The sequence below is a fragment of the Cherax quadricarinatus genome, chromosome 31 (genome assembly GCF_038502225.1).
Source record: "Cherax quadricarinatus isolate ZL_2023a chromosome 31, ASM3850222v1, whole genome shotgun sequence".
NCBI classification, from domain to species: Eukaryota; Metazoa; Arthropoda; class Malacostraca; order Decapoda; family Parastacidae; genus Cherax; species Cherax quadricarinatus.
Genome location: NC_091322.1, coordinates 30,911,283 through 30,923,329, shown reverse-complemented (window position 1 = coordinate 30,923,329; position 12,047 = coordinate 30,911,283). Strand labels below are relative to the sequence as shown.

The following is a 12,047-nucleotide window of genomic DNA, read 5'->3' as shown; positions in this document are numbered from 1 at the left end:
AATAATCATTTTTAACTTCATACTTGACTGGATGACCCAAAGAGGATTTACCCATGGCTGCCTGAAAAGTGAATTTTAAAGAAGGGTCCTTTCGTTGTTCCTCCCGGAAGGACAGTCCCTCGGGCATGGAAACAGAGACATCTGGCAATCCTGCAACCTGGGAATAGGAAGGCTTGATCGGGGTCTGTTCACTTGATTTACGAGACTCCGGCCGGTGTGTCTCATAAAACAACGTGGCTATTCCGAGATCGGAGTCGTCCAAGGATAGGTCAACATTCTCTCCAGACAACCCTTGGGATGTTGCCCGAGTTATGGCCAACACTGGAGAAGCATTAATCATTATAGGTTCAGGACACGAACTAACAGTAGTAATGTTATTACCCAGTAATAACATGGCATTTTTCATGGGAAATCCTTTTGAGACACCTACAGTCAAGTACCCTGTGTAATATTTGCACTGTACATAAATTTTATGCAAAGGAACAGAATATATAGCTCCTCCAAATGCTTCCAATAAAACTGAGGAATTCAAAGAAGTATTCTCTGAAAGGGGTAATATTCCTTCTCTGACAAGTGAGCAATATGCTCCAGTATCTCTAAAGGTATTTACTTTAGTTGGTTCTGAGTTTTCCTGAAGGGAAATAAGACTTTCGCAATAATAAGGGGCCATACCTTTTTCTACTTCTCTAGGGGACATGTTACTAGGGATATTAGAGATTTTCCCGATGGGTTGAGGTTTTTGGGGGCAGTTGGAACTGATGTGACCTACTTTATTACACCTGAAGCAGACGACAGGCTTGCCCTTTACTCCCTGATGACGTTGCAAGTGGTGTCGTTCTGGCTGGTGCCTCTCTGGATATTGTTGTCGAGATGCTCCATAAGTAGTTTGCCTCTCCGCAGGGGGACCATATGTTGAGAAGCGTGGCTCACCAGGTGACTTAGTTGGATGACGTAGACGCTCTCCCTCCGGCTGGCACTTCATTCTCCAATGTTGTCGATCTCTGCTCACGCCAGACTGTTGAAAAGAGAGACGGGACCACTCGGACAAGGAGCGGTTCGTTTCGAAGGTATCAGCCCACCTGGCTGCCTCCAATGCAGTGGTTAAGTCACGATCCTGCAGAAAGACACGAACCTCGGGTCCCACAGACTCCAGCAGGTTATCAATCAGAATAAGCTGCACCAGCTCCTCAAAGTTAGAGACACCACTCGCTTTATACCAGCTGGTAAAAGCTTTGGTTTGCTGTCTCACAAAGTCCACCAGGGATTGACCAAGCTGCCGCCTGTTCAATTTGAAGGTCTTACGATATTTAGCTGGGATACATGTATATGCTCCCAACACTGTGGTCTTCACTATTTGATAATCAGAGAATTCAGCGTCAGTTAATACCGACGTAAATTCCTGTGCCTTACCCAATAATGCTGTATGAACCAACGCTGCCCAGTGCTGTTCCGGCCACCTCAAGGCTCGAGCCTGATTTTCGAAGCTTTCGAAAAATTGCTCTGGTTCGGCCTCATTGAAGCGGGGAACAAGCTGTACTGCTTTTTGTAAACTGAAATCGTTTACAGAATGCGAAAACTGCCTCCTTTCTCTTTCCCTATCAAATTCTTCCCTTGCGAATGCTCTCTGTTCCCTAGTTTGCTCCAGCGTGATTTTTGCCAAGGACGCTGATTCACCTCGAGACAACCCAGCTGCACTATACTGACCATCTTGCTCCGTAGGTGTATCATCTTCCTCATGCGAGAACATAGGAGTTTTTTCCCTAGCTCCCATAGAGGGAGGAGTTTGATGTGCCATCTCTTCTTCAATAAGTTTGTCAGCAATAAGTGAACGCAGTTGCGCAGCTGTAAGAGTGCGTTTATAGGGAATGCCAATGGAACGAGCAATTTGCCAACAACGCTGTAGGGACAATTTAGGTAGGTTATGCAAAGTATATGCCGACACCAGGCGTCTGACTCGTCTAGGTGGCATAAGTTATTCGCTATGCACAGTACGAATACCCCAACGTAACACGTTAATTTGCAGAACACGCTTAGCTATGCACAGTACGATTCCAGAATACGCATACAAGCAAAGCCGACTGCACACAAGATTGACCGTAGCGAAGCGAGCACACTGAACAAGCTAGTAGCGAGCTGTTGAACGATCACACAATAGCAAGGCTGATTATAAGCAACTGACACGCAAAATTTGTAAAGCGAAGCGAGACAGCAAGCTACACAATGTTCCTGCTACAAGCTTCACCCTAAGCTCAACCGTTTCTCTAAGTCCAGCTCCAGCTCTCGGACAGGCTACCCATATTACAACCTAGGATTTCAAAGGCCTGTTATCCCAGGTGTAATGGGAGCAAAAGAAACACAGCAGAAAAAGTTTAGACTTATATTATCCTTCACCAATTTAGAACAGCAATATGTACACTATGTACAGTAATAAGTATAGTGCACGTCACGGTAAGCAAGGCAGAAATAGAAGCCACAAGATAGCAGACCGTGCTCAACCAGCTCTAGAATGGGAATGACAAGGGCAGACAGGAGAGCGGTATCCACATAACCTCTGCGATTGCCAATCCCACCTTCTTATTGGCTAGAACCTGGTCACTAGTTGAACGATGGGGCCCCATCACCAACTCTTAGCAACCTGGTTTGCTGGTTGGGGGAGATAGCCTGTAAATGAGGGTGTGTCCATGCGCCGAATAAAGGTTACGTACTCTTTGCATGCCACAATGGTGGATTTCCACAGCTGTGGAAGAACTCCTTGTGACCAAATAAGATTGTAAAGGCGTAATAGGACTGCAAGGGCTGACTGATGTAAATGTTGTAGCATACGAATATGAATGTCGTCGGGCCCAGCTGCCGATGATCGGCAAGCTGAGAGTGTTGCCTCCAGTTCTTGCAGTGTAAAAGGCACATTATACTGTTCTTCTCTGAGAGAAGAAAAGTCCAAGGGTGCTAACTCTCTGGCAGACTTTGAGGAAAGAAATGAGGGGCATAGATGGAGTCCCTGAGAAATACGGACCAGATGATTGCCAATTTCATTGGCAACATCTACTGGGTTTGCTATATCAACACCGGCAACCCGCAGAACAGGAGCCGGGTCAGGAGAATATTTACCACTCAGTTTTCGTACTTTTTTCCAGACTGCACTCAGAGGAAGCAGAGGTGATGGTGGAGACAATCTCGCCAGCAAGTGCGTTTAGCGTCACGGATGACACAGCGAGCGATCGCACGCTTCTGTTTAAAATCAAGGAGTCTCTCTGTGGTTCTATTGTACCGGTACCTGCCCCATGCAGCGCATTTCAAACGTACTGCACGAGCACAAGCAGGAGACCACCAAGGCACGCATTTCTGAGAATGCCTGCCCGAAGTTTGGGGTATAGAATGAGAAGCTGCGGTTAAAACGGAGGACGAGAAGAGGTGTAAAAGCTCATCGATGGAGGACGAAGAAGGAACCTCTCTAAAAACAGTTAGGTGTGAGTAAAGGTTCCAATTTGCCCGATCAAATTGCCAGCGTGGGATGCGAAGAGGTGGTGAATATGAAGGGGAAGTAAGAATGATTGGGAAATGATCGCTGTCATGTAAGTCCGGGAGAACAGACCAAGTGAAGTCTAATGCGGCAGAGGAAGAGCAGACTGAGAGATCGATGCAAGAGAGAGTATGAGTCCGAGGATCAAAATGAGTGTGAGTACCTGTATTTAAAACATGGAGGGGGTGGGTGGCAAGAAAAGCCTCTAACTGAATTCCACGGGAATCACAGTGAGACCCCCCCCCCCCGAGGAAATGGTGGGCATTAAAATCACCAAGTAACAGAATCGGTGGCGGTAATGACGAAACAAGAAAGGCAATATCCGGAATAGATAATGCTCGAGAAGGAGAGAGATATAAAGAACAGAGCGTATACCACCTATGCAAGTGGATACAGGCTGTTGTGTAATGCAGCGAAGTATGAACAAATAGCTGATGGTACGGAATATCAGTGCGTAGAAGAAGGGCACTTTCATTAAAGGTCCCATCAGGAAAAGGATCTGAAGAATACAATAAATTATAACCTGAGATGGGAGAGATAACAGCAGACTGTAATTTTGGTTCCTGTAAGCAAACACCAACAGGGGCAAATTGGGAGAGTAACATCTGAAGCTCACCCCGATTACCCCTGAGGCCGCGTATATTCCACTGTAAATAGGCCATGATTGGCAATGATAAAGATACTTGAAATCCGCAGGTAAGGGTTCCTACGGACTAGAGGGGTTAGAAAAGTCCACATGCGGAGGCAGTGGAAAACGTTCAAGCAGTGAAGGAACGGTGCGCTGTGAAGAAAGGAGTTGCGCAGATGGAGGAGAGGAGAGAGAAGGAACAGAGGGTGGATCAGTGTCCATTGATGATTTGGTCTCTGCAATATATTCCGAGATTGCTTCAAGTGTTTCGGAATTCAGAGACGTCGTATGGGAGACAATATTAGAAACGGTAGGGGGAGGATGAGTAAAGATTCGAACTGTATTGGACTGTACCAAGGTAGGGGGGGGGGCGAAGCGTGGGAGGGGACAGAAGAGGCAGAAACCTGGGAGGTGGCAGAAGAGGAAGAAACTTGGGAGGGAACAGGGGAGGAAGGTACAGTACGAGGAGGAGGGTGAACCTCTACACTTGTAACAGAGCCAGTGAGAGGGGGAGAACCAGGGACAGAGACAGGGAGGGTAAAATGAGGAGGTGGAAGATGGGTAGGAGGTGTTAACGGACCTTTTTTTGTCTTTTGAGAAGTAGAGGGACGATTGGGAGGAGGTGTCATACGAGATCTCGTCGCTACTGAGGCTTGTGAGAGAGAACACGAAGAAGCGAGATCAGACTGAGGCATTGAAGTAGGGACGTCTGAGCCGAGGACAGCAAAAGGATTAGATACAGGAGTGACTATGGGAGAGGTAACCACAGAGGTGGGTGTAGAAGATGGGATACCAGAAGTGGGGGGACGTTTTGAAACACGGGAATAAGAAACATGGAGTCTCCCTTGGAGGCGGAGATGAGAAACTGCCATGGCATAAGGGAGACCTTCTGTCTCTTTGAGGTAACGGATTTCCCACTCATTTAAATAGACTTGACAACGGCGAGAGTACGAAGGGTGAGCCTCATGACAGTTAAGGCAAGAGGGAGATCGATTGCAAGACGTATTAGAATGGTCATCGGCACCACAGACTGGGCATTCGGAGATAGATCTGCAATATTTCGCTGGATGGCCAAATCGCCAGCAATTTCTACACTGTTGCAGTGTAGGGATCACCTTTCGGACTTGTAACCGATGTCCTGCTATATAAACTGAGGATGGGAGTTCTCGGCTGTCAAAAGTTAAACGAGCCACATTGCTAGGGTATCGTCTCCGCCCGCGGGCAGGAAGAACGTAAGTGTCTACCTTGAGGATTGGGAGATCTTGGAGTTCCAGCTGTTCAAGAATGTCAGTGCCACATGTCTGGAAATTTTGTTGAACTATGGTATGGGGCAGAATGACGGTACCACTACAAGAATTGAGGGAATGATGTTTTTCAAGAGTGATAGGAACAGTATCGATATGGGAAAGACAAGAGAGCTCATGAGCCTGGGTAGCATTCTCTACTGTGATGCGCGTACCGCTCTTAAGAGCATGAAAAGAAATATCTTTACCAACATGGCGTAGGAGTGCCTTGCCAATACTGTGGTCAGAAAGATAGGCAGTAGAGGAAGTCGGTCGTAAAGTGAAGAATTTAGTCCATTGTTCAGTCTGAAACCGAGCGTGGAAAGGTAGTGAAGGACGTGTCGATCGTTTCTGAGAAGAACAAGAAGGTGGAGAAGTATCATCAGCAGTTAATTGTCGTTGGCGTTTAGGCGTGGGACCAGAGTTGGTCCGATGTGGAACGGGTCAGCGATTTGAAAATTGCCGCACCGTAGAGGGAGAGGCCGGAAGCATAGTCAGAGGAGAGCGAAGGTCCGATAAATCAAAGGAGTCAGTCGAGGCCTCAGTACCTGAAGCGGGTGAGGAAACAGCACCGGCAAGAGGCATGAGGAGTGTCTGAAGAGTGGTCCAAAGACGAGGCGGGGTCAGAACGGGGTGCGGTATCAAGAAGGGGCCCGGGGGTAGGAGGTTCATGGACTAGGGCTGCCATGGTTAGGTTACTTCTTTCTTTTTGTTAAGAAAAAAAAAGAAAGAAAAGAAAATAAAAATAAAAAAAGAATAAAAAAAGGGGGGACCGGGGAGGGATAGTTCCTAGGAGGAATGAAAGGGCCAGAAATCTCCCTCCGCGCCCAAGAGGACCTCAGCACCGCAAGTAGCGCAGATGCAGCATGGAACCCGTGCCATACCCTACCCATCATGCTAGTAAACTAACAATCCGGGATAGCAACCTCACATCTGCCGAGCTACCTCGGTGGACAAAAGAGAGGGCGGCCGGATATCCATCACAAAGCATACCTCCTTCGGCCACCACCCTCGGAATCCAAAAGGTGGCTTCCAGAGATACACCCGTCGCCCGAAAGACACCGAAACCTACTCCGGGATACCGGAGAGGGATCGGGACATCCCCAGGCGATCCAGATTCCACGGCAAACTACGCCACTGCCAAGAACCTCAACGGAATGGGATGGACCCCGGTATCCTTTCCCCTACCTAGGAACTAGCGCGCCTGTGGGAGAAATCCCAAAGGCCAAAAAGAGGAAGGGCAAAAGGGAGGGGTGGGGAGGAGGAGGAGGAAAGGAAAAAGGGGAGGATGGGATAGGGGAGGGGAGATTGGGGGGTAATTAGGTTCGGTCTGAGGAAGAAGACCGACAGGTCTAATTCCTCAGACCAAGAGCCTCTTCACCACGCCAAGGAGCCCCCCTTGAAGAGGGGAGGTTTTGTAGGCAAGGGGCTTGGAATTCAAGCAAGCATGCCTGAGCATGTTAGATAGAAGTTGATGGACATGAATGGTTTTTGAGACCGAATGAGCTGTTAGTGTGTGAGCAGGGTAATATTTTGTGAAGGAATTCAGGGAAACCAGGTAGCCGGACTTGAGTCCTGTAAATGGGAAGTAAAATGCCTGCATTTTAAAGGATGGGTTTGGTATACTGGCAGTTTGGAGGGACTTCTAAACTGTTGTATCCGAGTGCCTCTGCAAAGACAGTGATTATGTATGAGCGATGGTGAAAGTGTTGAATGATAAAAGTTTTTTCTTTCTTTGGGGGTTTTTGTTTCTTCTTGGGTCACCCTGCCTCGGTGGGAAACGGCAGATGTGTTAAAAAAAAAGTACAGCATATGTACAGCATATGTACAGAAGTGATGTAAATGCTCTACAAAACCAGTAAGTTGAAGAATGAGACACTACTTACACTGGTGGATTTTTCCACCGGTGACTACCTCCTGCTTCAACTCGCCTTATTACAATATATAGACCACTTCTCTGCACACATGCTGTACATTTCTCAAGACTGACAGACTGGGCACATTGACTCCAGGCTGAGGGACCGATTACTGCAAACTACAGTGGACCCTCAGTTAACGATGTCAACGGATAACATAAAAATTGGATAACGACACTTTTTGCGTCAAAATATTGGCTCAATTAATGACAAAAAACTCGGTTAAAGTCATTCGTCCCGAACGTGTCCGCATGAAGTGAGCAGCCCAGCCACTCCATGTACAGCTAGTGTGCCATTGTTTACAAGCCAGTGAGGATGATTCCACGAGTACATGCGATACATTTTGTATTCCATTGTTTTTAGTGCTTGTAACTGTTAAATAAGCCACCATGGTCCCAAAGAAAGCTTCTAGTGCCAGCCCTGTGGTAAAGAGGGTGAGAAATACTATTGAATTCAAGAAAGAGATCATCACAAAATATGAAAGTGGAGTGCGTGTCTCCGAGCTGGCCAGGTTGTATCACAAACCCCATACATCCATTGCTACTATCTTGGCCAACAAAAAGGCACTCAAGGAAGCTGTTGGTGTGGATCAACGAGAAACAATTATCAGGAGATAGTGTTTCACAGTCAGTTATAGGTGAAAAGGCAAGGCACTTGCATGATCTAATTAAGAAAATGCCTGGAACTAGTGCTGATGTTAGTGAATTTAAAGCCAGCAAACATTGGTTTGAGAGATTTAAGAACTGTAGTGGCATACACAGTGTGGTAAGGCATGGTGAGGCTGCCAGTTCTGACAAAAAAAGCTGCTGAAAAATATGTGCAGGACTTTAAGGGGTACACAGAGGCTGAACAATTAAAACCCCAACAAGTGTTCAGTTGTGACAAAACAGGCCTATTTTTGAAGAAAATGCCAAACAGGACTTACATTACTCAGGAGGAAGACACACTCCCAGGACACAAGCCTATGAAAAACAGGCTAACTCTCATGTTTTGTAGTAATGCTAGTGGTGATTGCAAAGTGAAGCCTTTATTCGTGTATCACTCTGAAATTCCCAGTGTGTTCAAGAAAAACAGTGTCTTCAAGCCTAAATTGTGATTAATGTGGAGGGCAAACAGTAAGGCATGGGTTACTAGGGACGTTTTCCTCGATTGGTTCTATGACGTGTTTGGCCCCAGTGTGAAAAAATACCTCCTGGAAAATAAATTGGAACTCGAGTGCCTCCTGGTATTAGACAATGCTCCTGCTCATCCTGTGGGGGAGTTTACTTTTATCAAAGTTAAATTTTTGCCTCCTAACACCACTCCTCTCCTCCAGCTCATGGACCAGCAGGTCATTTCAAATTTAATAAAACTGTACACCAAAGCAGTGTTTCAAAAGTACAGTACTTTGAAGTGACCTTGGACACTGAACTGACCCTAAGAGAGTTCTGGAAAGATCACTTAAGTATCCTCAGTTGCATAAACCTTATAGGTAAGGCTTGGGAGGGAGTGACTTGCAGGACTTTGAACTCTGCTTGGAGAAAATTGTGGCCAGAATGTGTACAAGAGTGGGATTTTGAAGGGTTTGGAGCTAACCCTGAGGAGCCTATGCCAGTTGTGGAATCTGTTGTGGCATTGGGGAAGTCCATGGGGTTGGAGGTTAGTGGCAAGGATGTGGAAGAGTTGGTGGAGGACAACGATGAAGAGCTAACCACTGATGAGCTGCAAGAGCTTCATCTGTAACAGCAACAGATCACAGCTGAGGAAATTGCTTCAGAGGGGGAAGAGAGATGGAGGAAGTTGCCTTCTTCAACAATTAAGGACATTTGTACAATGTGGACAAAGGTGCAAGCCTTTATGGATGAACATCACCCTGACACAGCTGTTGCAAGCCATGCTGGTGACTTTTACAATGACAAGAGACGCCAGAAACAAGCTCTCTGGACAGATTTTTGGTGTGACAGGGATCCAGTGACTCTCGAGCTGGTCCTAGTAGCATTAAAAAACAAAGAAGGGAGGTAACCCCAGAAAATGACTTGGTACCTAAAGTCCTTAGGGAAGGGGATTCCCTTTCCAAACAATAATACACCTCCACCCTCTCCCCTCCTCCCATCTCATCACTCATCACTAAGTCTTCAATAAAGGTAAGTGTCATTTTAGTATTGTTTATTCTGCATGTCTCATTGTTTTCTGTGTAGGAAAATGTATATTTCATGTGAAAAATTATTTTGTTTAATACTTTTGGGTGTCTGGAACGGATTAATTGGATTTCCATTATTTCTTATGGGAAAAATTAATTCGGATAACAACAGAATCAGTTAAAGACGAGCTCTCTGGAATGGATTAATGTCGTTAACCGAGGGTCCACTGTACTCATCTTTCACTATTCTTTTCTGTGTTGCACTGAAGAAGCCACTGACTGGTGAAACATTTCCACAATAAAGGTTCCCAAGTGTTGCACAAGTGTTTCATTCTTTAACTGTACTGATTATTACATGTTACCATTTTGTCGTAAATTGTATTCATTTTTATGCAGATATATTAAATATTTCCAGTTGCTCCTGACAACCTACACTACATGACACCGTGGTACCTGCGATTTTTCAATTGGCTCCTAGGATTTGATAATTCAGAAAAAGCACAGGTAAGGACAATTTAATAAATGTACAAAAGAAATGAATTCCTTAGGTGGGATACCTCAGTGATGGACAAAAATTAGAACTACCCTCCCTGTCATCAGATCAAATCGGATTACCTCCTTGTAAAACTTGTATGGTAAGCCTTACAAGTTTAACATTTCCCTGCTATCAAGAACCACCACCTGCTACCATTAATTCTCAATATATGATTGAGGATGTAAGAATTTATTTTATAAACCTTGAAATCAATGTGGAAATAATACATTTCCACCATCAGTATGTTTACATCAAATGAACATAACTGGTAAGATTAGGAAGGTTAGGCTGTTATATATAGAAGATAAGTGAAGAACATTTACCAGTGATGGTTGGCTTAATAACTTGATATGGTTGAGTTGGGCATATCATTATGTTTTAATTTTTGGGTGAATTTTATTTTAAGCCATGAGTATCACTTGAGAAAAGTGAGAGACAAGAGTGGAAGTGTTAGATTAGCTTAGTGGGAGAGAAAGAGGGTTTCATTTGATATGATATATAGCTAATGTTGTATAATATTATTATAATCATTAGTGCTAAACCTATAAGGATCTAATACTGTATAATAATGCAGTATAGAACTGGTTTATTTTTCAATCTTGACAAACCTGGGCTACTGTATGAACTCCCTTCAAGGGAGTTAATGCAAGAACTGCTGTTGTATCACTGCTATAGGCTCAGTGCTACCCAAATGAAATAACACTGTATTAACCGAAAAGTTATTCTTCTCCTGCAGCAACAAGCAATAGCTATGAATGAACACATCACTCAGCTAACCAACTTGCATCAAGAACGATGGGAGAGTTATCTACTCAACTTCATGCTGGTGATCATCCTTATTCTCACTTTAGTATTGTATACATTCTTTTCTATCAATCCTTTTACTACTGAAGAAGTTTATGAAATTCAACGAGAAAAACTCCATCAGTTAGGGTATGAGAATATATTGTAACAGAATTAAATGTTTTTTTTTCCATTTTGTAAAAGCAGTGTTTGTTTGGGGGACAAAATACTTCCCTTGATATCACTAGTGGAAGGGATGTGTGCAATATATAAGTAGAGAAATTTCAAACTTAGACCATCAGGCTAAAAAGGGTCATCTTGATTCAGTTTAATTTTTTAACTTTTTTGTCTGTATGCCTCAAGAAATGCTACCATAATTAAAAGAATCCCTAGATCAAGGAATATCCCAAGATAGAAATTTGTCAGTGACATGCAAGTTTTGAAGAAACACTGAGAAAGTGCAACAGAAAACTTTCACTTAATCAGCCTAAATTCTTATGTCTGCGAACTAGTGAATTTTGAGTGATGTTATTGTCGTTCATCTCTCAAATCCTGTATAAAAAATTTACTTTTTAAATAGTTTTAAAATGCATTGGCCAAAGGCATTTGATAAAATGCCACACAAATGGCTGACCCAATAGCTACAAAACTGTAATGGAATCACTGGTAAAATAAAAAAAAATGGATCAAATCCCAGGAAGAAGATTAAACTTTAAATACAGAAAAATGTGACAAGAACACTGGTTTAAGTAGCATCTCCAGGATTATTCTGGGGCAGAGTTTACATGCGATCTAAAGTGTGTCAATAAAGTTTACAAAAACACTAAAAATAAATTTGATACAGTAGGGCCATATCTTATGATATTCTGCACTAACAGTATTGGCACTTTGGAACTGGTTAATTACTTACAACGATCTGAAGCTACAGTTACTGCATATATTCGGGTAAATTATTTAAAATAATTTTTGCAGTTTTACATTATATATATATATATATACATATATATATATATATATATATATATATTATATATATATATATATATATATATATATATATATATATATATATATATATATATATATATATATATATATATATATATATATATATATATATATATATATATATATATATATATATATATATATATACACAGGAAGGCCCCGCTTTACGGCATTTCACTTTACGGCGTTCCGCGAATACGGTCATTTCAAATTATGACCAAAACTCGCTATACGGCTCCCCCCACCTGACTTTCT

General features: G+C 43.5%; 1 protein-coding gene across 1 annotated transcript in view; it reads left to right on the top strand.

Annotated features, from left to right (window-relative positions):
* The window catches only part of LOC128696956 (sodium/mannose cotransporter SLC5A10), a 166,982-nt gene extending 155,454 nt beyond the window's left edge, over window positions 1–11,528 (top strand). The window contains exons 14-15 of the mRNA XM_053788388.2: window positions 9,882–9,970; window positions 10,738–11,528. Coding sequence (XP_053644363.2) covers window positions 9,882–9,970; window positions 10,738–10,953 — 305 coding nt within the window. The 3' untranslated portion in view covers window positions 10,954–11,528. The remainder of the gene's footprint in view (window positions 1–9,881; window positions 9,971–10,737) is intronic.
* The last annotated feature ends 519 nt before the right edge of the window (window positions 11,529–12,047 follow it).